This window comes from Gopherus evgoodei, chromosome 6 (assembly GCF_007399415.2).
Source record: "Gopherus evgoodei ecotype Sinaloan lineage chromosome 6, rGopEvg1_v1.p, whole genome shotgun sequence".
NCBI lineage: Eukaryota > Metazoa > Chordata > Testudines > Testudinidae > Gopherus > Gopherus evgoodei.
The window spans coordinates 8,385,317-8,412,924 of record NC_044327.1 but is presented as its reverse complement, the minus strand read 5'-3'; the positions used below and the strand labels follow the sequence as shown (position 1 = coordinate 8,412,924).

The 27,608-nt window shown below is 44.8% G+C and overlaps 1 protein-coding gene across 3 annotated transcripts in view; it reads right to left on the bottom strand.

Annotated features, from left to right (window-relative positions):
- Positions 1 to 10,303: 10,303 nt before the first annotated feature.
- The window catches only part of LOC115653110 (protein regulator of cytokinesis 1-like), a 54,968-nt gene continuing 37,663 nt past the window's right edge, over positions 10,304 to 27,608 (bottom strand). The window contains exons 9-16 of one of the 3 annotated variants that reach the window (XM_030565845.1): positions 26,953 to 27,089; positions 25,910 to 26,005; positions 24,595 to 24,732; positions 22,688 to 22,777; positions 14,730 to 14,834; positions 12,472 to 12,585; positions 11,651 to 11,784; positions 11,221 to 11,303 (exon numbers count right to left, since the gene is read on the bottom strand). In XM_030565845.1, coding sequence (XP_030421705.1) covers positions 11,662 to 11,784; positions 12,472 to 12,585; positions 14,730 to 14,834; positions 22,688 to 22,777; positions 24,595 to 24,732; positions 25,910 to 26,005; positions 26,953 to 27,089 — 803 coding nt within the window. In that variant the 3' untranslated portion in view covers positions 11,221 to 11,303; positions 11,651 to 11,661. Of the gene's footprint in view, positions 11,304 to 11,650; positions 11,785 to 12,471; positions 12,586 to 14,729; positions 14,835 to 22,687; positions 22,778 to 24,594; positions 24,733 to 25,909; positions 26,006 to 26,952; positions 27,090 to 27,608 lie in introns of all 3 variants that reach the window. The other 2 variants (XM_030565846.1, XM_030565847.1) reach the window with 2 other exon arrangements.

Below are 27,608 nucleotides of genomic sequence, written 5' to 3'. Positions count from 1 at the left end.
TGGGCTATACAAAAGTCCCAGAGTCGCATCGCCTCGTGACATAGGGGAGAGGATCTGGTGCCGCCCTGCTTGTTGATATAGTACATGGTCGTCGTGTTGTCGGTAAATACTGCGACACAACGACCTTGAAGCTGGTGATAGAACGTTTGACAAGCAAGGCGGACCGCTCTCAACTCCCGCATGTTGATGTGCAGCTTCACCTCCTGCGGGGACCACAGGCCCTGTGTTCTCAGGGTTCCCAGGTGGGCCCCCCAGCCAAGATCTGAGGCATCTGTCGTTAGGGACACCGAGGGCTGGGGCGGGTGGAATGGGAGCCCCGCACACACTACGGACTGGTCTAGCCACCAGCTGAGAGAATCCAACACCCCCTGGGGGATTGTGATCAGCATGTCTAGTGGTTGCCTTGCCGGCCGGTAATGTGCGATGAGCCACGCCTGGAGGGGCCTCATGCGGAGCCGAGAGTAACCGGTCACAAATGTGCATGCTGCCATGTGGCCTAACAGGGTTAGACATGTCCGTATCGATGTCAAGGGGGCTGCCCGCAAGCGCTGAACGATCGCCGACAACGCCTGGAACCTTGGCAACGGCAGAAGGGCCCTGGCCACGGTGGAGTCCAGGACGGCCCCAATGAACTCCACCCTCTGCGAGGGGAGCAGGGTGGACTTGTCCACGTTGATCATGAGGCCCAAGGTAGCAAACAGGCCGGTGATCCTGCGGACGTGGCTGCAAACCTGTAGCTCCGACGTGCCCCGAATTAACCAATCGTCTAGGTAAGGGAACACGTGGATACGACTGCGCCGAAGATGTGCCACAACGACGGCCATGCATTTTGTGAATACCCTCGGAGCCGCAGAAAGGCCAAATGGGAGGACTGCAAATTGGTAGTGAAGGCGGCCTACCACGAATCGAAGGAATCGTCTGTGGTGTGGCCATATGGCAATATGAAAATAAGCGTCCTGCATGTCGAGGGCGGCATACCAGTCTCCCGGATCCAGGGATGGACTAATGGTCCCCAGGGATACCATGCAGAACTTCAACTTCGCTAGGTATTTGTTGAGCTCTCGCAGGTCGAGGATAGGCCTGAGGCCTCCCTTGGCCTTGGGGATCAGAAAGTAGCGGGAATAAAACCCCTTGCCTTTCTCGTTTTCCGGAACCGCCTCTATAGCTCCTTTGTTGAGGAGCGTCTGTACCTCCTGCCGAAGGAATTGCTCGTGAGAGGGGTCCCTGAAGAGGGATGAGGAAGGGGGGCGGGAGGGAGGAAATGATACAAACTGCAGGCGGTATCCCGTCTGCACCGTGCGTAAGACCCAGCGATCGGATGTTATTTGGGTCCACGCCTGGAGGAAAAACGAAAGGCAGTTGGAAAACGGGGGGGAAGGATCCATGGGGGAAACTGGTACTGCGCCCTCGGGCGCACCTTCAAAACGAAGGTTTGGGCCCAGGCGGAGGCTTGGAGGAGCTTTGATTCTGCCCCCCTTGGTTCCCCGACTGTCTGCACCTTCCATTCCTGCCGCGGCGCCTATTAAGGTCCTGCCGCTGGCGGAACTGGGGGTATGGCCGACGCTGCTGCTGTTGTTGCGGCCGGAAGGGTCTGCGCTGCGTTCCAGGCGTGTGCATCCCGAGGGAGCGCATAATGATCCTATTGTCCTTAAGACTTTTCAGTCTGGGGTCTGTCTTTTCTGAGAACAGGCCCTGGCCTTCGAACGGGAGGTCCTGGATGGTGTACTGGAGCTCCGGTGGAAGGCCAGAAACCTGAAGCCAGGAGATGCGGCGCATCGTTACCCCCGAGGCGAGGGTACGGGCAGCCGAGTCTGCAGCGTCCAAAGAGGCCTGTAACGAGGTTCATGCAACCTTCTTGCCCTTGTCAAGAATCGCCGCGAATTCTTGACGAGCCTCTTGTGGCAGCAGCTCTTTAAACTTGTCCGCTGCCACCCACGAGTTAAAAGCGTAGCGGCTAAGAAGGGCTTGCTGATTGGAACCCCTGAGCTGAAGGGCCCCAGCCGAATAGACCTTGCGGCCGAGGAGGTCCATACGCCTGGCCTCCTTGGATTGGGGGGCTGGGGCTTCCTGTCCGTGACGCTCCCTCTCGTTCACCGACTGCACCACCAGCGAACATGGTGTCGGGTGAACGTGGAGGTACTCATAGCCCTTGGAGGGGGCCATGTACTTCCTTTCGACGCTGTCATAAACAGATAGCTAAGGGTTAATGTCTCTTTCACCTGGAGCACCTGACCAGAGGACCAGTCAGGAAACGGGATTTTTTCAACTTTGGGTGGAGGGAATTGTGTGTCTGAGGTCTTTGTTTGCTGGCTGCCTGCTGTCTCTGAGCTTTGGAGAAGTTCTGTTTTCTAATCTTCTGTTTCTAAGTGTAAGGACAAAGAGATCAGATAGTAAGTTATATGGTTTCTTTTCTTTGGTATTTGCATGAATATAAGTGCTGGAGTGCTTTGATTTGTATTCTTTTTGAATAAGGCTGTTTATTCATATTTCTTTTAAGCAATTGACCCTGTATTGTATCATCTTAATACAGAGAGACCATTTGTATTTTTTCTTTCTTTTTTATACAAAGCTTTCTTTTAAGACCTGTTGGAGTTTTTCTTTACTTCAGGGAAATTGAGTCTGTACTCACCAGGGAATTGGTGGGAGGAAGAAATCAGGGGAGATCGGTGTGTGTTGAATTGGCTAGTCTGATTTTGCATTCCCTCTGGGGGAATAGGAAAGTCCTTTTTGTTTCCAGGACCGGGAACGGAGAGGGGGAGTCCCTCTGTTTGGATTCACAGAGCTTGTGTCTGTGTATCTCTCCAGGAACACCTGGGGGGGGGGGGAAGGGAAAGGATTATTTCCCTTTGTTGTGAGACTCCAGGGATTTGGGTCTTGGGGTCCCCAGGGAAGGTTTTTCAGGGGGACCAGAGTGCCCCAAAACACTCTAATTTTTTGGGTGGTGGCAGCAAGTACCAGGTCCAAGCTGGTGACTAAGCTTGGAGGTTTATATGCTAACCCCCATATTTTGGACGCTAAGGTCCAAATCTGGGACTAAGGTTATGATAGACGCCCCTCGCCGTAGGGGGGATGGAGGCCGGTGACTGCCAGATTGTATTGGCGTTGGCCTGGATCGTCCTAATGAAAGGGAGGGCGACCCTGGTGGGAGCATCGGAGGAGAGGATGCTGACGAAGGGGTCCTCGATCTCAGAGACCTCCTCAGCTTGCAGGCTCAGATTCTGTGCTACTCGCCTGAGGAGGTCCTGATGTGCCCTGAGATCTAGCGGAGGAGGGCTATTGGAGGAAGTGCCAGCCACCGCTTCGTCAGGAGAGGAGGATGAGGAGACCCCTGGCAAGAAAGTGTCCAGCGGGGGGTCCGCCTCAGCCCTCACCTCTGGCTCAGGAGCAAGACCAGGGTCTTGCTGCTTCGATCCTTCCTCCCCATCCGGGGAGGGAGGGGGGCGGGACAACGACGCCTCCGGCACCCTGTGCTCTGCCGTTGCAGGCCTTGGAGGAAGCTGTTGGGGGCCCTGGGCTTGATGGTAAGCCCAGGGTGTCCAAAACCCCCACTGCTGCAGATCCTGGTCCTGTTGCGGAGGGTCCTGGAAGAGAGCCGCTTGTCTGTCGGTGCCCAGCGCATATACGCTGTCCGCCTGTGATGAAACCGACGGCTGTCTGGAAGGCCATGGCGGGGCCGACCGCGGCTGGTAAGAGTCTCCGCGGTCCGGCACCGAAGATGTTCTTGGTGCCGGGGATCGGTACCGGGCGTCATACCGGCGCCGGGATCGGGTTCTGTCTCGGTGCCGGGATTTGGACTGGTACCGGCCACTGCTTCGGTGCCGGGATCGGGACCGGGACCTGCCACCGACGCGGTGCCGGGAGGTCGACCGGGACTGGGACCTGCCACCAGCTCGGTGCCGGGAGGTCGACCAGTGCGCTGAACGACGGCGAGTGGCTCCTAGAGTCCCAGTGTCGGTATCGGCGGCTGGAACCAGACCGTGACCGTCTGGAGGCCGATCGGTGCCGCGAGTACGACCGGTACCGCCGAGGGGAGCAGTGCCGGGACTGCGAGCGGCGGCGGGATCTCGAGCGACCGTGGCGTCGGGACCTCGATCGCGAGCGTGAGTCCCGAGACGGCGCCGTCATCATGGGGTTGCCCCTGGACGCTACCCGCACCGGAGGTGGCAGCTGAGTTGACTCAGTCAGGGCAATGAGGTCCCGTGCCGAGGCGAAGGTCTCTGGAGTGGATGGGACCAATAGCTCAACCCCAGATCTTATGGGGGAGCTTGGCGGTACCGGACTCGACGGACCCACCGGGCCCGGAGTCAACGGTGCCGGTAGCGCCGCGGCAGATGTCGATGCCGGGCGCTCCATTCGAGTCTGCCTGGCTGGAGTTGCAGACTTCGATGGTCTTGTTTCTGCACCCGGTGCCGGGGAAGGTCGGTGCCGGGGAGTCTTTCCGGTGCCGGTGCGATCCGGTGCCGGTGTAGAGATCACGGCCTGCGAAGCTGCTGGGTCAAGTGCCGCTTCCATTAGGAGAGTCCTAAGTCTCTGGTCTCTCTCCTTTGTTCTGGGCTTAAAAGCCTTGCAAATGCGGCACTTGTCCGACCTGTGCGATTCCCCCAGGCACTTTAGACACGCGTCGTGAGGGTTGCTGGTCGGCATAGGCTTCTTACAGGCCGCACATTGCTTAAAGCCCGGCGAACCAGGCATGAGCCCAGTGCCGGGTGCGGGAAGGGCTATAGCCCAGACCGGCTAACAACTATGTACAATATTATTTACACTACAAACTAATTAACTAACTATACTTAACCACTAACTAACAACGGTAGTAACAACGGTAGTAACAAGGAGAGCTAGGGACGTGGAGGACAGCAATGCCGCGCTCCACAGTTCCAACGACCGACACGGCGGTAAGAAGGAACTGAGGAGCGGGTGGGCCGGCAGGGGTATATATCGGGTGCCATGGAGGCGCCACTCTAGGGGGCGACCTGCTGGCCCACTGGAGTTGCTAGGGTAAAAAGTTTCCGACGAGCGTGCACACGCAGCGCGCACACCTAACTGGAATGGATGTGAGCAATCACTCGAAGAAGAACTGGCTGATACTAACTGTAGGTGCCAATTGTTCAGCATCATTTCAAGAACTTTAGCTGCATCCAATGCCAACCCCTCATCAGCAACAGGGACTTTCCTAACATAGATGAAGCTGTTTAATTAGGATACCTTACATAAAATCAGTTATCCCCTCCCACCCACCAGCCTTCTTTGCCTAAGAAATAGCTATGCCTCAGGGTCTGTGAGCAGATGTTTGCAGGAGAAAGCTTGTTTTTCCTCTGTTGGACATATTGATAGTTTTTTAAACCCATCACATGATTTAGAAGCTCCTAAGCTCTTGTTTCTCATTTAGAACACTAGGTTTGGACTTTAATAAAAGCTTTGTTGGGTTTGGGTGTGGGGGTTAAATAAAATTAGATAGTCCTCTTAACTAGACTGCAACTATCCCTGTGCACAGGAGTTAGTGGGTTGCAAGGAGAGGAAAGTAGTTTGATTTAGATTCCGAAAGCATCAGGAATGAAACCTAGTAACAAGTTTAAAATTGTGCCATTGAGTTCTGTGGCTACTGGACTTAGTTTCCCTGTGCACGTAGGAGAGGAGATGGCGACTGAAGGTCATTTTGACAGAAAGCAAATGGAGACAAACTGAAGTCTACATTGCTTTTAAAACAGAACACCACTGGCCACCATGAACAGCCCCCAGCTAAAAACTCTGCAGCACATCAACGATGTACAGCCTATCTTGGTAAATGATCCCTCACTCTCACAGACCTTGGGAGACAGGCCAGTCCTTGCTTACTCACCAGAAACTACACACCACACCACAGAAACACTAACCAGGAATCTATCCTTGCAATAAACCCTGTTGCCTACTCTGTCCCCATATCTACTCGAGCAACACCATCATAGGACCCAACCACATCAGCCACACCATCGGGCTCATTCACCAACACATCTACTAATGTGATATATACGATCATGTGCCAGCAATGCCCCTCTGTTATGTACATTGGCCAAACTGGACAGGCCCTATGTAAAAGAAAAAATGGGCACAAATCAGACATCAGGAATGGTAATATACAAAAGCCAGTAGGAGAACACTTCACTCTCCCTGGACATTCTATAACATTTAAAAGTAGCCATACTTGAACAAAAAAACTTCAGAAACAGACTTCAAAGGGAAACAGCAGAACTAAAATTCATTTGCAAATTTACCACCATTAATTTGGGCTTGAATAGGGACTGGGAGTGGCTGCTCACTACAAAAGCAATTTTCCCTCTCTTAGTATTGACACCTCCTCATCAGTTATTGGACGTGGACTACATCCACCCTGACTGAATTGGCTTTGTCAACACTGGTTCTCCACTTGTAAGGTAATTCCCTTCTCTTCATGTAGCAGTATATTTATGCCTGTATCCAGGGTGGATAAAAATCAATTATTTTTAATTTAAATTGGATTTTTTTTATATAATCCCCCCCCGCCAAAAGCAATCTAAAGATAGTTTTAATTAAGATACATTATAGCTCAAAGATGTTTCATCATGGCATAGGGATTATAAATTCTAATTCTATAGTATGAGACAATATGTTTATGTAATCTTTAAGAAAAGTTTTGTAAATGCGTTCCAAAAGTTCATGGATTAGGGACCCAATCTTATGGGTTTCCAGGGCTTCTGTATAGATTCTTTAGGTTAATCTTTCTTTCTACCCAATAGGACACAATGCTCAGTCTAGAAGATACAATCAGAGATGCTTAGTTTTGCAGTTCTCAAACTGTGGATTTGGGTGTCCAAAGAAAACACACTTGTTAACAGCAAAAATGTTTTTAAAATAAATAAATAATATATAGAGGTGAGAAATAACAAACCTCAACCCTATTGTGTCTCTGCAAATTTGTGTACACGGAGTCAATCCCTTACCTCTCTCTAAAAGTGCAAAGTTTCAAAAAGTTCAATGAATAGAAGATTGTTGGGGGCGGAATAGATCTGGACAAGAAGTCTGGAGATACATGTGAGAAGGAAGGAACAGGCAGTAGAAACAAAAGTGAAATTGTTTGAGCAGCATATTCCAGAAGTTGAAGTCTTTCTGAGTGTAGCCTTCATTGACTTGAGATCTACCATACCATTCTCCCACTAGAACAGAAAACCTATAATGGAAGCGGGCCATAAGAGAAACCCAGTTTGGGAATATTTTAATGAAATTCCTCTACCTGTGGATAAGACAGGCAAACATGCAAAATACAAACAGTGCAACAAAATAAAATGCAAGGCTTGGTTGCCCGAATAAAACAACATCATGAGAAGTATTCCTCCTCAGGAAGAAGCTGCATTAAAGATGATGAAAGGAACATGTCTGAACATGCAGGATCTTCAGGTTGGTAAACTTTTTTATTTCACACTTTTCTTAAGGACAGCCTGTCTTTCTTCTGGACTATTTTTGAATTCTCATGTTTGAGCAAAAAATATAGTTGTTACTCTATGGCACTATCAATTTTAGATGCAGTTGTGATAAAAAATAAACAGCTGAAATAGGCAGATCTTCCTTGTACAATTCTACCTTTAAAGTAGTACTGAGTGTCAGTGAATGCAATGAGAATACTAAATGAGCAGTATGGTAATAAACAAAATAAGTCAATGCAGTTATTTAATTAGGAGAATCCAACCTCAACATACAAGATCTGAAGACTATCCACCTTCAAGATCACCATAATTTTCTAGTTTCAGAGTTATCTGCCAGTGATGGTGTTTCAGTAACATCATGTCAGTCAGTCACATAGCCACAGTAGATCACCTGTAGCAAAAAGAAAAAAAAACGCTCCATTATCCAGAAACAACCATAGATAAATGTGTGATAAGAACCAGCGGATTACAAAAAGAGGTAATTGATGAAAAAATTGCCCCGTTTGTTTATACAACAAACTGTCCTTTCTTTATGATTGAGAATCCACACTTCATTAACATGGTTCAGTCATTAAGACCAGAATATAGCCCACCCAACAGAGCAGATATAACAGGCAAATTGCTGGATAAAGTGTATGAAAGAGAAATTGAGCAGTGTGCACAAAGGTCTAGAGGGTGAAATTGTTAACCTGAGTCTTTATGGGTGGAGCAATGTCCACAATGATCCTGTTGTATGTGCTTGTGTGACGACAGAAGGGAATGTCTTCCTTAAAGAAACAATTGATACACCAGGAAATGCACACACAGAACACTTACAATAAATAGCAGTAAAAGCTATAACAAACTGTGAAAAAAAAATTCTAATATCTAGTATGCAGCTTGGTCACAGAGAATGATATCCAAGATGAGATGAAATTATTGAGAAGAGAGTGAAGAGTCCCAAGCTAATAACATACAGTTGCAGTGCTCATTTGATTCACCTCCTAGTCAAAGACTTCAGTGTTCCAGAAATAAAGGCTAAATGTTGTTGAAATTGCAAATACTTCCGTAACAACCATTTTGCAGCAGCTACTCTGAAAAACGTGGGAGGATCCAAGCTAACTCTACCACAAGACGTGCGATGGAACTAAGTAGCGGACTGTTTTGAGCACTATATCAAGAACTGGCCTAATCTGATGACAGTTTGTGAACAAAATTGTGAAAAAACAGATGGCACTGTCACAGCCAAAGTTCTCAACACCGGGCTTAAGAGAAATGTTGAACACATGCTAAGTACCCTGAAGCCTATTTCTGTAGCTTTGAACAAAATGCAGGGAAAGAGCTGTTTTATTGCTGATGCTGTTGAAATTTGGAAGGAATTGAGTGAAATCTTAAAGAGAAATATGCAGTGAGTTAAATTACAAGCATTAAAAAACCGAATGGGACAAGCACTCTTTCCAGCTCATTTTCTTGCAAATATTCTCAATACTCGGTACCAGGGCCAAACCTTTACTGTGAAGAAGAGGAGTTGGCTATGACATGGACATCCAGCAATCATCCCTCCATAGTGCCAACTATAATAAACTTCAGAGCTAAGGGTGAACCGTTCAAGAAATATGTTTGCTGCTGATGTTTTAAAGAAAGTCACACAAGTAAACTGGTGGAAGTCACTTCAGCACTTGGAGACTGTTGAAGTGATAATCTCACTTTTAACAGCAGTAGCTTCTTCTGCTAGCGTAGAAAGAATATTTTCTTCCTTTGGACTAATTCATTCCAAATTGAGAAATCGTTTGGGACCTGAAAAAGCAGGAAAGCTTGTTTCTCTTTTCCAGATTATGAACAAAGAGGAAAATGAAGGTGAAGACAACTGAATTAGCTATAGAGGCCATTATTTTAAGTTTCTCATGGTGACCTGGCTGACATAGTTTGTTTAATTTTTTTTTAAATATCTCATTTAACTATTTTAGTTAAAAACAATTAGAACAAAACCAAACCTGATTTAAAAAAAACTTGACTATTTAACTAAATTCAAAAATTCATATGCTTGTTTTGTTAAAATATGTTTGCTGTTGAAGAAAAAAATCTAGGCTACATAACGTTGTTGTTTTAGTTAAATAAAACAATTTAAAAGTCTGTCTTGTGATGTTCTCGTCCTAATACAGCATGGCAAGAAAAATCCTCCAAATATTAATGATTAACATGTTGAATTGGAGATATTTATGAAGTCATTGGGAGGTGAACTATCTGCTTCAATTACCTTTGGTAAATGAAATAACCAAACAATTCTTCATTTTATGATATAGCTATAAAACTAATCTGAAAAGTTTTCAAAATAAATCACTTAAAAAAATGTATAGTGTGTACCTTCTAAAAATGAAACCTACATCTTTCTCTGAGTTGTGAAGAATATGTATTAAGATTATAACAACCACCAAGAATGCCCTTTTATGTAGAAATCCACGATTAAATCAAGTCTTCCTGACTAGTGATTTAAATCAAATCCACCCTGCCTATAACTGTAATTTTCACTCCATGCATCTGAAGAAGTGGGGTTTTTTTACCTACGAAAGCTTATGCCCAAATAAATCTGTTAGTCTTTAAGGTGCCACTGGACTCCATATTGTTTTTGAAGTATTCTACTTCAAGAAAAACAAATTTCACAGCATAAGTAAAATTAAATATTGATCAATTTCCAAATCTGTTTTTAAAGTTTACTAATGCACCATGAAATGGCTCCTTCTCAGACAAATTACTATTTTTAATTTATGAATGCCAGCTGTTCCCTTTTAGTTACAAAACAGCATACAAAATAACAAAATGTGTTTTGCAAATACTGTAGATACATGAGATTTTCTTCAGAACCAGAAGTAGTAACCCATTGAAAACAGACATCTTGACTAGTGCAGCTTTTTATTTAAGAGCACAACACACATCTTTTTATTATTTAAATTGCTTTTCAGAATCACATTATATACAATAAGAAATATTTAAACACTTGTAAACACACGTTTTTATTCTAGCCACAACATTATCCGATCTCCTCAAAGCAGTTCAGGCAGTTTACTCACTAATGTGAAGGTACATTTCAGTTCAAGACATGATATTAATACGATAAAGAGAAAGTAAACAAAGTTGCATTGAACAGTTCAGATGATTACAGATTGTGATCACTTCACTTCAACTAACAGTTCCCCCACATCTCTACCCCCTTTCCCCCCGTTGCTTCATAATTGCCTGCACGGCTTGGTTAAAAAGCACCAAGGTTTGAGAGTTAATTGCGCGACAGGGTAAAACAATTAGACAGAATTATTAAGTACATGAAACCTGCAAGTCTGAACTTCATGAAGGAGTTGAGACAGTTCAAAGGCTTGAATATACATTTTTTTTAAAAAAAGGATTATGTTAGCACTCTAGAAAAAAACAAATGTTCATCAGTAAAACAAAATGAGCCAGTTCAATATCATGCAGCCACACCAATAAAGAAAGACAAGGTAAATACTTGAACTGTAGACTAAGACTTGCAGATATTTGGTTAGAGTATTTTAAAGACTTCACTAATTCAACATGTTACTTTTAAGTGCTACTTTCTATTTTTATTTTCTAGCTAGGAAATAGAGTTCAAGGTACAATTCTGGTGCCACACAAATCCTTTTGACTTGCCGCATGTGCCAATTTGATAGCCGGAGTTAGTCAAGGCACTGGCATCAAGGGTACAGTATAAGTCATCTTCTCTCCCGTCTATGAAAATAGTTAAAAGAGTTCAAGTGCTACAAAGAAGTGAGTTATTCCGGCATTTCAGAGGGTGCAGCAACAGGATCCTTAATATCTGTTCTCATTTACTGTAGAGTTGAAAATCTCACTGGTACTGCTAGTTTTCTTTGAAAGATCTTTCTGAAAATATTTAAGAAATTGTTAGGAAGATTAAGTAGTAACAAGACAACATTACGATATAATCACAGCACAGTCAGTGGTGCACCCACCCAATTAAAGTGATCTAAGTAGGACAACTCCATCTTCCTGCTTTACCATACTTTTCAGTTGTCTTTTGCAAAAGGAAGTCTATGCTTCTTTCAAACTTAGGCTGCCTCATTTCCCTTCACCAATATTTTACTAAATGTATTTTTGCTATTTAAATGAAGTGGGTCCTGCCAGATTTCCCACCCCCCTCATTTCCCTTGATTTGTGTTCTTACTTAAGAACTTACTCATTTATGATTTAATACAGTTGTTAAACATCACCTTTTGCTGGCTTATCCAGTTAGTGTCCTTTTTTGATCCTTTCCTTGTATTTTTCTGACCTGAACTTTTGTCCAACTCTGCAGTTGAGGATGCAGTAATACCATTTGTGATATGGTGACCAATACCATATATTCCTAAGAAGATTTAACAACTGCCTTACACAACAGCATTACTGCTTGTTTTCCATCCCACTACCAACACAGCCCAGTCTGTTCGCTAGAGCTAACAGTAACATCCCTCTACCAAACCCTTTTTCTGATTAGTGAGCTCAGTTGTTGCTGCCTTGCTCCCAGGACTCAATTTCAGTTCATTTTCTGAACTGAAATGCATTTGTTATCCCCTAAATAAGCCAAAACCTTGGAAGTCATTACATTTCCCTCATGCTGCTTAGATTTTAGTTTTCACCAGAAAGACATCTTAACAAAACCCTTGTTTGAGATATGACGACAGACAGGTCCATGCTTACAAAGTTCCTGTCTATAGCTACCCTTTCTGTCCAGCTTCCCGTTACTCCTTACTCCCTGGTTAGTCCTCCATTAGCTGTGGAATCTTGATCCCCCTACTCTCAATATGTATTGGGTAGCCCTGAACTGCTTTTTGAGCATTCTCTGGACATATCTTTAAAACAGAATTTGTTAGATTCCTCAAAGTGCCATAGAACGTGAGAATTTAGTTTCCTGTCCTTTGGGTAAGTTTAAAATATGTGAGTGCAGTTTGCTATATGCCCACAACCTAATCTCATCCAAATCTAGTCAGTTTTCTACTCACCTCTCTAAAATTAGACTATAATTTTAAAGTCACCAGACAAAAATAAGACATACCGTGAAGTCTAAGTAGCTGAATTGATTGATAGATTTGCTGGTTTGCTGGTTTTCTTTGCCCTCTTGTAATCGTGCTGGCTGCCGGGACTCTGGTGGTGTGCTTTTAGATTGTGTCTGCAAAATGTAATGTCATTATGTCTAGTGAGCTTTTCTACTACAGATTACGTACAACCTTGATTAAAAAGTACCAGATCTCTGATCAAGAAAATGTAGAATCATCAGGTGGAGAATCTGCTTAGTTACTTTTTATCATTAAATACACATTAATAATTAGGAGCAAACACAAGCCTAATTTAAACTTTTGTAACTGGCCTTTATGTCACTGATATCCCTATTTTAGAAACATCTCCATTTTACAGATGACGACAACCGAGGCAAAGTGATTAAGTAACTTGCCCTAGGTCACAGAAGAAGTCTGCAACAGATCTAGGAATTGAATCCAGATTGAGACATTTCAGTGTTTTAACTATAAGGCCATCCTTCCTCTCTCCTTTTATATCCATTCATAATGAAACTTGTAAAACATGCATCTATGAAGTGGCATGGGTGACTCAGATCTTTGGTGTTACATTCCCTTATACTGCAGTAAGGGTTTGACTTCTATCAATTCTTACCTAATGAAGGGGCTTTAACCATGCTGCTCCCATTAATACTACTATAAGCAAGAAGTGCTAGAAAGTTCAGTCAGCTTATTCAGTAATTCTCTTGACAACCAAACCACTTCAATTTGACCAAAAGCAGCTGCCTGCTAGCCATTAATGTTTAAGATCAAAGCCTGTATTAATGTTAGCATTAAGAGTTAGTTTCCTTATCTGTAATTTTTCTCATAATGGAGGCATTCACTGATCTCGACAGTTAACTTGTAGTGTAAAATATGAATTTATATTTTTTCCCAGGGACCTTCACAGCAGCTGCTCCACATACTAGAATTTAAGTCATTTGGGACTGAGTGCTGGCTAAGGATGAGGAAGGAGGCGGTCAATTTTTAACTCCAAAAAGGAAAAAAAAAGTTTTCTACTTTTCAATTAATCTCAACTCGTTTATCACAAATATTAGTCTTTTAAAGTATATATTTTGCCTGTTAAGAGTTGATAATACAGAGAGATTTTCTTAAAGTTTATAATTCTGTAAGAAATGCACTTGGATTCTGGCTTTGTCGCCTGAAAGTTTCCATTAGAATATTTAAGTCTTTCTGGGAAAGTCAAGAAGTTTGGAAGAAACATCCACTTGTCCAGGTCCACGAATGGATGTGGTTACTTCTATATCCCCAACTTCAATATTTTTATCATCTCAAGTCCCAGAAGACTGGAGAGAGGAATAGAGAACTCTGCTTCCTCTACATGTGCAGACAGTCACACTGGTAGCATCCTAGAGCACTGGAAGCCCAGTTTGATAAGTTAAAGTAGTGAAACTAAAAAACTGAACCATTCTATTTGAAGAAGTACTGTCAAGTTTGACCTATTGCTCCCTCACTTGTTAAAAAAAATGGATGTATCACATATTGCTCCTCCGATAGAAATTAACTTCTATTTAAGATATTAAGTCCAATACTCCTACGTAATACTACAACTAGCGTGCTTGGTTGAGGGAAAACGTTTTCATTTGTACTTTCCAAAGAACTTACATGTGGAAGATTGATGGTTACATGCAACGGAATGTACCCTAAATAGGTCCTTGAAATGTGATATGAAGTTACCCATTCAGCAATTAGATAAACGACAACTGACCAGGTTGGTTCTGACACAACTCATACCATGGGACATTTTCCCCCAGAATTATTTCTCTCACTAGTCATAGAGATTGCTTTTCTTTGACAGCACAGATCAAATCTTGGTTGCGTGCAAGTTACAAGACAAAGAAAAGAAAGGGTATAATAAGACAGTAAATGCTGGAACTTCAACAGAAGTCAATTTAAAGGTGAACTGGAGGTTTTCATAACCATTTACCAAACATTTGTAGTCTCCACTTTGACAGAGTGCAAGTTGAGGTTTAACTGAACAGCAGTTTGTTTCTAGTATGGCTTTATAAACACTGAACACTTTTGCCAGAAAAATTACATGGCTGTTAAAGTGGAAAAATAAGTTCAGTCAAACCTTTGTAGTTCATATTCAAGTTTTATGTTTGTATACACATATACAAATGTTCAGGGCTTGAGCCCTGCATAAAAATAGGGATAGTACCACTTATTCTAGGCCCACAAGAAGGGCTTTTACTATTGACAATAACTACAGTAGAATCAATCCAAAAGCTTAACTCACCTTACAAACTGGAATGGGTGTTCTGGCAACAGCTGCAGTACCTGTGCTGGTCAGACTGATGCAGCTGGCTGCCCGCAGCACAGTTAAATTTGTGATTCCATGTAACTAAAGGTTAAAAATGAGACAATTCAGATTTCTAATACACAAAAATTAGGCTAGTAAAGGGCATGCTGACCTTTAATTCCAGCAGCATCTATGAGGTGACAAAACATTTCAGACTAGTTTCTAGAAGGTATGCCAAGTTTTGTTTAAATACAGAACGGCTGTACAGCTTTTATCCAGAGAAGCTATGCCAGATGCCCCATCCATTACTGGCTTCCTGCCATTTCAAACCTAGACTATATTAAGTTGCGTAGTTTTGCTTCTTTAAACCATCAATCCTGCCAACAACTTGAAGGTCTCCAGTAAATCTGTCCCTTTTCTAGCTCACTCATCCCCAACAAAGCAATGAACCTCACTTTCCCATAGCACTCCAAAGCTGGCACAGCTATCAGAAGAAAACAGTAATGTCTGATAGCTCAAAGTTGCTAAGACTGAACTCCAATTGTCCTCTAGGAATAGGATCTCAGTTTTACAGAGACTTTTTCAAACTCATTTTTATCTCCTAATTAAGGAGTAGGAATGAATTCTTGTGATTTCCTTCCACGAATGATGCAGTCCTACTCACATTTTCAAATACTTTTGCAGCTTTTTAAAATTAATCATTGATTACAAAGGAATCTATATTTACAACAGAACAACCCAATTTTAACAACAACTAGAAAAAAGTTTGAGCCAGTGCCTTTTTCCTTCATCTTGCAGAATAAGCAAGGAGGCAAGTGACAATTGTCTGGGAGAGCACCAGCTGACATAAGGTGATTTGATTCAGAACTGACCTAGAAGTTATTTGCACGAAATATTAATGGCCGAAGCCAGGAAAAGGGAAAAAGACAGTTACTCACCTTTGTAACTGTTCTTCGAGATGTGTTGCTCATATCCATTCTAGTTAGGTGTGCGCGCGCCGCATGCACGTTCATTGGAAGATTTTTACCCTAGCAACACTAGGTGGGTCGGCTGGGCGCCCCCTGGAGTGGCGCCGCTATGGTGCCGGATATATACCCCTGCCGACCCAGCCACCCTTCAGTTCCTTCTTGCCGGCTACTCCGACAGAGGGGAAGGAGGGTGAGTTTGGAATGGATATGAGCAACACATCTCGAAGAACAACAGTTACAAAGGTGAGTAACTGTCTTTTCTTCTTCAAGTGCTTGCTCATATCCATTCCAGTTAGGTGATTCCCAAGCCTTACGTAGGCGGTGGGGTCGGAGTGAATAGTGGCAGAATGTAAAACTGCTGAGCCAGAGGCTGTGGCATCTCTTGACTGTAGAACCAGAGCATAATGCGAAGCAAAGGTATGGACCAAGGACCATGGAGCTGCGTGACAGATCTCGTGGGTAGGTACACGAGCCAGCAAGGCGGCAGATGAAGCCTGAGCCCTGGTAGAATGCACAGTGATGTGGTTTGGGGAAATATGAGCCAAATCATAACAAGTGCGGATGCACGCCATCACCCAAGATGAGATCCTCTGAGAGGAAACAGGTAGGCCTTTCCTTAGGTCTGCTACCGCGACAGAGAGTTGGGGCGTTTTAAGAAATGGTTCTGTCCGCGCAATATAAATGCAAGCGCTCTACAAACGTCCAGGGAGTGCAATTGTTGCTCCCATTGCGTTGAGTGTGGGTAACATGAAAGGCCGAAACCACCTTAGGGAGGAAAGCTGGGTGTGGTCGTAACTGCACCTTATCTTTGTGAAACATAGTGTACGGCGGAACCACCATAAGAGCCCTGAGCTCGGAGACTCGTCTGGCCGATGTAATGGCCACGAGGAAAGCTGTCTTCCAAGACGGGTATAGCAGCGAGCAGGTCGATAACGGCTTGAATGCGGGAGACATAAGCCTGGTTAAAACCAGGTTGAGGTCCCAGGTTGGGGCTGGGCGGCGTACTTGAGGGTGTAAGCGCTCCAAGCCCTTGAGGAACCTCAAACTCATAGAGTGTGAGAACACAGAACGACCACCTTAGCCTGGGTGGAAGGTAGAGATGACTGCCAAGTGTACCCTCAGCGATGACACCGCTAGGCCCTGCTGTTGTAGGCCAGAGGTAGGCCAAATAGAGGGGATTGAGACCTCAGCAGGAGTAAGATCAAGCGTTTCGCACCTGTAGGAGAAACGCTTCCACTCGGCCAGGTACGTTGACCTGGTGGAAGGCTTCCTGCTACCCCGGTTTAGTCACACAGCAGCCACACTGTGAGGTGAAGAGACTGCAGTCCGGGTGGCGAAGCCTGCCGTGGTCCTGAGTTATGAGGTCTGGGTGGAGTGGCAGGGTAATTGGGTTGGCTATTGACAGGTCGAGCAACGTGGTGTATCAGTGCTGCCTGGACCACGCTGGAGTGATCATGATGATGCGCACTCTGCACCTGCGGAGTTTGAGCAGGACCCAATGAACCAGCGGGAACAGTGGGAAGGCATAAAGGAGTTGGCCCTTCCACTGCATCAGGAAAGCGTCCGAGATCAATCCCAGGGAGAGACCTTGGAAGGAGCAGAACATCTGGCATTTCCTGCTCTCGCGGTAAGCAAACAGGTCTATGTGGGGAAAAGTCTCCACTTCTGGAAAAAAGAATGCATCACATCAGGGCAGAGCGACTACTCGTGAGACAGAAAGACCTGCTGAGTCGAAGCACCAAGGCATTCTGAACGCCTGGGGGAAAGAATGTCACCAGATTTAATCGAGTGGGCTATGCAAAAGACCCAGAGATGGATGGCCTCCTGGCAAAAGGGGGAGGACCATGTCCCTCCCTGGTTGTTTATGTGGCACATGGCTGTTGTTTTGGCTGTAAACACTGAGACACCACGGCCTCGCAGCTGCTGCTGGAACCCCTGGCACACCAGGCGGACTGCTCTCATTTTTGGACATTGATGTGGAATGCCAGCTCCTGAGAAGACCAAAGGCCTTAAGCTCGAAGGAGACCAAGGTGAGCACCCGAGCCGAGAGATGACGCGTCCGTCGTCAGGGACAGTGAGGGCTGGGGCGGATGGAACGGCATCCCTGCCCACACCAGGGAGGGAGTTAGCCACCATTTTAGGGAGCCTAGGGTGCTCAAGGGAATGGTGACTATCGTGACCATTGGGTGTCTGTCTGGGTGGTATGCCGAGTTGAGCCAAACTTGGAGAGGACGGAGGCGGAGCTTGGCGTGTTTGGTTACAAACTTGCAGGCAGCCATGGGACCCAGGAGACCGAGACAAGTGCGAGCCGAGGTCATTGGGAAAGTCTGCAGACCTCGGATGATTGTTGCCATTGCCTGAAACCGCGGCTGTGGTAAGCAGGCTCCGGCTACGTTGGAGTCCAGGATAGCTCCTATGAAGTCTAACCTCTGCATGGGAACCAGAGTGGATTGTTCTATAGTAATCATCAGACCTAGACGTGTGAATAGGTCCTTGACGATGCCCACATGCTGAGTGATTTGTGTCTCGGAGTCTCCTCGGATAAGCCAATCATCCAAATACGGAAAAACGCATATCTGATGTCGGCGAAGGTAGGTGGCGACTACGGCCATACACTTGGTCAATACCCGTGGGGCTGCAGAAAGGCCAAACAGCAGGACCGTAAACTGGAAGTACTGACGGTTGGCTAGAAAGCGGAGGTATCTCCTCTGCGGAGGGAAGATGGCGATGTGAAAGTACGCGTCCTTCATATCGAGGGCGGCATACTAGTCTCCAGGATCCAAGGACGGGATAATGGCTCCCAGGGATACCATGCGGAACTTCAACCTTATCATAAACTGGTTGAGTCCTCGCAGGTCTAGGATAGGTCTGAGACCTCCATTTGAGTTGGGGATTAGGGCATAACGAGAGTAAAACCCCTTGCCCCTTTCGTCCATCAGCGTCTGCACCTCTTGTAAGATGAATTGCTCGTGAGAGGGGTCCCTGAAGGGGGACAGGGTTGGAACAAATTGGAGGTGGTACCCATACTCCACCGTGCGTAAGACCCAGCAATCTGAAGTTAACTGGGACCACGCCAGGAGAAAGTAGGAGTGGGATCCCGGCCTGTGACTGGTACGCCGCCCTTGGGGGCACCTTCGAAAGTTCGTCTTTGGTCCCAGTGGTGATTGTGAGGGACCTTGATCTTGGCCCTCTAGGGGTCCTGACGGTCGTTTGCGATCATCTCGGCCATGCCGTCTGCCAAAGTCCTGTCTCTGGCTAGGCACAGAGTACGGCAGTGTGGCTGGGGACGGAAAGGCCTGCATTTGGTTGCCGGCGTATGCACACTGAGAGAGTGCATTAGGACTCTGTTGTCCTTCAGGCTTTGCAGCCTGGGGCTGTCTTTGCCGCGAAGAGGCCTTTACCATCAAATGGTAAGTCCTGAATGGTATACTGCAGCTCCGGCCGGAGGTTTGAAACCTGAAGCCATGAGATGCGCCTCATGGCAACACCCGAGGCCAGAGTCCTGGCTGCTGAGTCTACTGCATCCAACGAGGCCTGGAGGGAAGCTCTGGCCACCCTTTTCCCTTCCTCCAAGAGGGCAGCGAACTCTTGGCAGGAGTCTTGAGGGAGAAGCTCCATAAACTTAACTACTGCCACCCAGGTGTTATAATTATAGCGGCTAAGCAAGGCTTGTTGATTTGCCACCCAAAGCTGTAAGGCCCCTGCAGAGTACACCTTGCGGCCGAGTAGGTTCATTCACCTAGCCTCCTTCGATTTCGGGGCTGGCGCCTGCTGGCCATGCAGTTCCCACTCCTTAACGGACTGAACGACTAGTGAGCAGGGAGGAGGACGGACATACAAGTAGTTGTATCCCTTAGAGGGCACCATATATTTACGCTCGACTCCTCTGGCCGCCGGAGGGATAGAGGCTGGGGACTGCCACATAGTATTGGCATTCACCTGGATGGTCCGAATAAATGGGTAGGGCCCCTCTAGTGGGGCAACCGCTGATAGAATGCCCATCGGGTCCTCTACCTCCGGGACCTCCTCCACCTGGAGGTCCATATGGAGTGCTACCCTCCTTAGGAGGTCCTGATGGGCTCTCAGGTTGTTGGTGAGCACATCAGAATCGCAGTCCTGAGCATAAGGGCTGTCCGTGTGGGATGATACTGATGCGTGTCTGGATGGCCATGGAAGTGCTGAAAACCCATGGGCAGAGTTTCTGACTCTATTGGACCTTGCCCAACTCGGCACCGGGGACCGGTACCGGGAGGCGTACCGGTACCTGGAATGAGATCCAGACCTGCGACCAGAGCGGTGCCAGGAGGTCGACCGAGATCGCGAGGCTCCACGTCAGGAGCGGCTACAGGAGTCACGGTGCCTGTAGTGGTGACAGGAGCTGGAACGGTGCCGAGAATAGCAGGTCGGCGAACGGGATACCGACCGGTGCAGCGATTGCGACCGGTACCGAGGAGGAGAACAGCACCGGGACTCCAAGTCGTGTCAGGAGCAGGAGTGCCGACAGGACCTGAAGCGTCTGCGAGACCGTGATCATGAACGGTGCCACTCTGCTGTGCCGACAGTGGATGGTCATATCAAGGGAGGCTTGCCAAGAGACTGTATTACCCGCACCGGCGGTGTGGGGGTTCAGGCAGCATCGACTGTCATGGAAATGAGATCCCTCACCGTTGGGAATGTCTCCGGCGTGGAGGGAACAGTAAGCTCAACCACGGCGCGTGCCGGGGAGCCGTCAGGCACTGGATTCGATGGCCCTGTGGGACCGTAATCGACGGTGCCGACGTCATCGGTGCCTCTGCAGGCGTCGGCGCCGGGTGATCCGACTTAGACGAGCTCTCTGGCTGCGGTGCAGGTGGCACGGAATCAGCAGGAGCAGGGAGCTCAACCACAGCGCGTGCCGGGGAGTCGTCAGGCACTGGCAGGAGGAGTCGTAGGCTCTCTCGACTTCGGAGAGAGGGAGCGGTGCCGAGTCGACTTCGGTGCCGGCGACGGCTGGTGCCGAAACGCCTTGGCAGTACCGGCACGATGCAGCGCCAAGGACGCGCTTCTGCCCGCCGATTGATCATCGCTCGGTGCCAAAGGCGGAGGGGTAAGTGAAAGTCCCGCTCCTTTTTGTTCTCGGCTTAAAAGCCTTGCAAATGGGGCACTTAGCTGTCAAGTGTGATTCCCCGAGGCACTTCAAACTTGTGGCAGGCCGAGCACGGTTTAAAACCCGGTGAGCCGGGCATGGGCTCTGGCACCAGATGCGGGGTAGGGGCTACTCCCCGAATCCCACTAACTATTACTAAACTAACTATGCTAGTAAAGAAAAAACGTATAACTATATAAATATATATATAAAAGGATTATAACTATATACACAAGAACTACAAGTAGCTAGGGAAGTGGAGGTCAGCTAAGCTGCGCTCCACTTGTGGCAGGCCGAGCACGGTTTAAAACCCGGTGAGCCGGGCATGGGCTCTGGCACCAGATGCGGGGTAGGGGCTACTCCCCGAATCCCACTAACTATTACTAAACTAACTATGCTAGTAAAGAAAAAACGTATAACTATATAAATATATATATAAAAGGATTATAACTATATACACAAGAACTACAAGTAGCTAGGGAAGTGGAGGTCAGCTAAGCTGCGCTCCACTTGTGGCAGGCCGAGCACGGTTTAAAACCCGGTGAGCCGGGCATGGGCTCTGGCACCAGGTGCGGGGTAGGGGCTACTCCCCAAATCCCACTAACTATTACTAAACTAATTATGCTAGTAAAGAAAAAACGTATAACTATATAAATATATATATAAAAGGATTATAACTATATACACAAGAACTACAAGTAGCTAGGGAAGTGGAGGTCAGCTAAGCTGCGCTCCACTGTTCCAATGACCGACAAGGGACTGAGAGGTGGCTGGGTCAGCAGGGGTATATATCCTGCGCCATAGCGGCACCACTCCAGGGGGTGCCCAGCCGACCCACCAAGTGTTGCTAGGGTAAAAATCTTCCGACGAAAGTGCATGCGGCGCGCACACACCTAACTGGAATGGATATGAGCAAGCACTCGAAGAAGAACCCATAATACCCCTTTTCCTATGGATATTTGTCATTGTCTCTATAATGTAGAACAGGGGTAGGCAACCTTTGGCACTGGTGCCGAAGGTGGCACGTGAGCTGATTTTCAGTGGCACTCTCACTGCCCAGGTCCTAGCCACCAGTCTGGGGAGCTCTGCATTTTAATTTAATTTTAAATCAAGTGTCTTAAACATTTAAAAAACCTTATTTATTTTACATACAACACTAGTTTAGGTATGTATTATAGACTTATAGAAAGAGATCTTCTAAAAATGTTAACATGTATTACTGGCAGCGAAACCTTAAATTAGGGTGAATAAATGAAGACTCGGCACACCGCTTCTGAAAGGTTGCCAACCCCTGATGTAGAACCTCAGATTTGACAAGGTAAGGAAACTGTTTGTGCTTGTTTTATTTAAATTAAAAGCAGCATTTTTTTCCTGGATAGTAAAGTTTCAAAGCTGTATTAAGTCACTGTTCAGCTGTAAACTTTTAAAAGTACAAACATAAGATTTTGTTCAGTTACCAACATCTCAGGAATGGAGGTTGTTTGTAACTCAAATGTTTGTAACTCTGAACAAAATCTTGTTTGTTCTTTTAAAAGTTTACAACTGAACAGTGATTTAATATAGCTTTGAAACTTTACTATGCAGGAAAAAAATGCTGCTTTTAACCATCTTAATTTAAATGAAACAAGCACAGAAACAGCTTCCTTACCTTACCAAATTCCCCCCCGCCCCTTTTGTTAAAACAGTTTATGTTTAACACAGTACTGTACTGTATTTGCTTTTTCTGTACAGCTAAGTCTCTGCTGCTATCTGATTGTGCATTTCTGGTTCCAAATGAGGTACATGGTTGACTGCTCAGTTCGTAACTCTGGTGTTTGTAACTCTGAGATTCTACTGTATGTTTCAAAAGACTATATACTTGCCTTCCTTGTCTTAAGGGGAGTTTGAGTGGTTGAGCCAGCAAGCCTTTTCATGGGTGTTTTCAGAACTGCAGAATCTTCCTTCTTCGTCAACTGCACAATACAAAAGACTTGAATTTTATTTCACTGGTAGGTATATTAAAGAAGTGTACTAACTCAATAAAATTTTCCAATTATGACTTGACTACGTCTGCACAGTAATGTCAGCATAAGTCTGTGGGACTTGACCCCCTAGGCTCGATGTTTCTAAGTCTGACCTGGACTACTCACATTGATTACTCACCCTTGGTTTATAATTTCTGAGACTCTGAACACACATGCACAGTCACACACCCATAATGCACTATGTAGAGTCAAGTCAAACCAGCCTAACTCAGGCTTCTTAGCACCTTCCTCAGCTGTAGCTGCTCTGGCCCTTGGTTCATGGTGCACTATGGAAAAAAACTTGACTGTCCATCCCATGTGGCACTACTAGAAGTTGTTGCAGCACACTACCACATCCAGCTGAGCATTTTTGGGCTGTGCACACACTCAGCAACTGGAGCCAGCAACATGAAAATGAGGCACTATTTGAAAAACTTGTCTTGCTTGTGCTTTCACTCCTGTCAGGAAGTAGGCAGAACATCCATTAGACGCTGGTGGACAATCTGGCAACATTTTCAGACCCACGAAATGCACCTGGTAGAGGATAACAATACAAATGTGGCAGAATCCAATTGGCTAGTACTGCTTGTGACTAAATATATCTGTTGATGTCCCCATGTAGACCGGTGCTTCTGCTTTACAGCCACAAAAAACGACTGTTGGGATCACAGATCTGGAATGACCAGCAGTGGGTGCAGAACTTTCATGTGAAGAAAGTGACCTTTCTAGAGCTTGGAGCAGCTTTCCCTGTTCCTCCATAGTCAGGATACCTGTATGAAGGAGGCCACATTGGTCCAGCAGCAGGTTGCTATAGCTGTTTGGAAGCTGGATACCCCAGACTGCTACTAGGTACATTGCTAACCAGTTTTGTGTTGACAAATCAGCTGAGGCAAAAAGGCATGTGATTGACTTCAATGAGAGAAGATCTATTGAAAATCCTACCCTAATTTTTCACTTAACAATTGGATCACATTCGTCAATGACTTGAACCCCTTAACAGCAATTGATTACAAAGCTGCTGCACAGTTAAACAAGGGGCTTTTCAAATAACCTGTTGGTCTGAAGCCAACAGGGTAGCAGCAGAAACTCCCAGTACCCTAGGGTCCACATTTCCCATCAAGAGGTCTAACTTAAACATTCAAGGGTGCGAGGGTGTGCATAGTTTGTATTCTAACAGCACCAACAGCATGCTATTCACACAAATGTTTGCCTGTCACACTGTATTTGGCTAGATGTTACCCCACCAAAGCCCCTCCATCACTTATTACTTCATGAAGACCAGGTCTTTGGAGATAGCCAGTATGAAGAATTATGTTAAAATTAATTGAAAGTACACCTCAAAGTTATGAACACCTCGGGAATGGAGATTATAACTCTGAACAAAACGTTGTGGTTGTTCTTCCAAAGGTTTACAAAGGAACATTGACATAACATAGCTTTGAAATTTTACTTATGCAGAAGAAAAATTCTGCTTTTAATTCTATTTAAATGAAACAAGCACAGAAACAGTTTCCTTACCTTGTCAAACCTTAAAAAAAACAAAAACAAAACCCCTTTCCCTACATCTTTTTAGTAATTTACATTTATCACAGTACTGTAGTATGTTGGTGCTTTTTAGTCTCTGCTGCTGCCTGATTGCATACTTCTGGTTCCAAATGAGTCATGTGGTTGACCTGTCAGTTCATAACTCTGATGTTTGTAATGCTGAGGTTCTACTGTAGCATAACACCAATTCCTTGTCTACTTTTAAGAAAAAACAAACTCACTCTCTCTTGTTCCTTTTTAAGTTTGTGCTGTTCCCACTGATTTGCCATGTAATCCAGGAACCTTTGACCTTTGATCAGGAAGTTGCAGCCTTGTTCTTTCTCCCAGCTTTCAATGCTCCTTTTCAGATCTTCTCCCAACTAAGTTTGCAAATGAAAAAAAAAGGTAGTTTGTCTGTATTTCATTATCCATTTGATCAGCTTAGGACAGTCAGCTTGAGGACTGGTTAGCTTCAGAGAGGTAGAAACAGGTTCCTTCAGGTACTGCACTTTCTTAAAACTGTCAATTGATAGTTTTACAATCACTACTATTTTAGAAGTATTTTTCTTTCCACCTGCAGTGTGGTATACACCTATATAACTATGTGCAGCTATGTGCAACTGTCACACAGCGGGTAGAAAGAGAAATACTTCTAAAATAGTTGTGATTGTAAAACTACAAATTGACAGAGATTTAAGCAAACACAGTACTGTTTAGCTTTGTTCAAATGCTTAACAATTGAACAAAACTAAACAGATTTTTCTCAAATATTTTAATTATATTAATGTTAAGTATGGCTTGTAGAACTAGTAGGTGTAATACTCAGAAACATGCTGACTATATCCTTTTAAAGTATTTCAAGTCCTGCCTCACTGTGAGGCTAAAAGCACAGTTCCAGGCCTTTTCATTTGCCTTATATTGTACTAGCTAAAAAAACACCAAGAAATATGAAGTGGAGAAAGACCTGGAACCATTCAAGGTAAATGAAGGACTAGACATTGCCAGAGCATGAATGTAGGTGCTGCATATCAGACAGACTGAGGATGAGCATCAGAAGTTTCAGTAGTTCAAGACAGATGTTTTATAAAGTGTTACCCAGCAAAATGACATTTAATTTACACCCATCTTGACTCCTTGAACAGGCATTTAGTATTGTGCACGCAGTTTACAGGTTGAAGGCTGACACTCCCATGTAGGCTGCTGAGTGGGTTTTTTTAAGCATCTAAAAAGGGTGTCTAAGCATTAAATAATAAAGTTTGTTCACATTTAAGTATGTTTAAGGGTGACCATCACCACAAAAGTGGATCAACATCATTAGAAGGAATTGTATTTAATTCAGTTTCTATCCCTTAAGCATAATCATTTCTGGACTGTTATGGAAATGAGATCTATCACATGGCAAATGAACTGACTCGGCATCCAGCCTACTAAGAGAGAGCTATAACAATAGCATATTATGTTCCATCAACTCAGACAAGTTTGCCTATATACTATTGAAACGACTGAATTTTAACTCAATTTCAAGAGTGCATACATGCCAGCTGTGGTAGGGCTTACCTTTGTTAACAGCTTGTGGATCTTTGAGCGTTCTCTCTCTTCTTTCAATAGAGTGCCACCTCTGTTAACTAATCTGTTTGGATTTGTGGATTTTTTCTGAACAAAATAAATTTATGATTTTTATTTATGATTTATAATTTATTGAAATGTGAACATATACTTCAAACCTTTTTTTTTTCCCTTCCAGAATGGCAAAGGGCCTTCGAGAGCAACACCAAGTAGTAATATAATTCATTACATTTCCCACAGAACAGGCTATTCTGTACTCAGGGCCAGGGAAGTTTCACTTATTCAATCCATTATTTCAGGAATGATCAGCAAAATATCTCCTTTCTCTGAAGAGATCATCAATGATGACTTGTGAGTCATCATTTAGTCTGCTACAAAAGAATTAAAGCTATTTCCTCAGCATTAAAACACAGTATTTACATCAACATGAGACAAAGGTGCTTGGAAATTGTTTGAGCCCAGATGGCTGTAAGTGGCAACATGCTGCCTCAATGAGTAATGAGAGAAAAATTAAAGGAGAAAAGGTCTTTTAATAGCAATATTAATTGACAGCACTTGCCCTCTTTAGGAAAAAAATTAAAATATATTCAGCATAATGAAGAAAGATTCTTAAGTGCACCATGAAACAATTAAGATTTCTCAGATTAGTTAAATAGGACCTACAACTGACATACCATGGAGTTATTTTGATATCGTGAAGTCAAAAGCTAAATCTCACTAAGTGAAATGCTATCCCCCAAGATTCCCCATCTTTAATGGGAATTCTATTTAGACTCCCTCTGAAAGTTATTATGAACAGTCACTTGTAGCTGTTCAGATTTTGTACATTTACTTGACCTGATTTTCCAACCCCAAAAGCCTTTTCCCCAACCCAATAGACTTTTTCTGCTGATGTTGTTTATCATCAGGCCACTGCTCTTTAGAAATTGTGCCCCATCGATTGAAGTTGCAGTACACAATTCTTCCACTTAGTGGCACCAATACCCTTGCTCAAGAAAGGCCTTAATGTAAAACTAATTTTCAGTAACTGGTACCTCCAACTCCATGAACTGTTTCCAGGTAGCTTCCCATTTAGCAATGCCATCATATAAAGCCTTGTTTTTCTCATAAAGGAGTTTCATTTTCATAACTTCCTCATCATGTTGGTTCAACAAATCTTCTGTAAAGTTATCTGGATTTGAAAAAAATTAGTTTATTCATTATTTGTGGAATAACATATTTCTGCAAAGTTACTCCCATACAGAACAGATGTGATTTGAGCTTTTCAATACCAGTTGCATAGTGGACATCAAAGCTCTAGTAATGTAAGTAATTTAGCAATGCATTTAAGTGAACCCTTTAAGGATTTACCTAGAAGAACTCCTCAGGTTTTGTTGCTAATCCAAAACCCTGCCAAGGTCTGTGACTCTAGGCCCAGTTCCAAGTAGCACCTCTCTCTCCAATAAATAGAATTTTTTAATTCCAAAAGTCCACTGTTTCAGGGCTATCCTGCTTTGTTTTTTTGCTGTTTTCCAGCGGGTTAATGAGGATATAATCCCTAGCACCCCATCTGCTTGTTACAGTGAACTCTGGAGTAATATGGCTTATAAAACTAGAGTATGAAGACACTTATTCTGGTTGGTTTGAGGAAATAACTGTTTATTAAATAGTGTATCACTGAACACTTCTTTCATGTATTAAAAAAAAGACC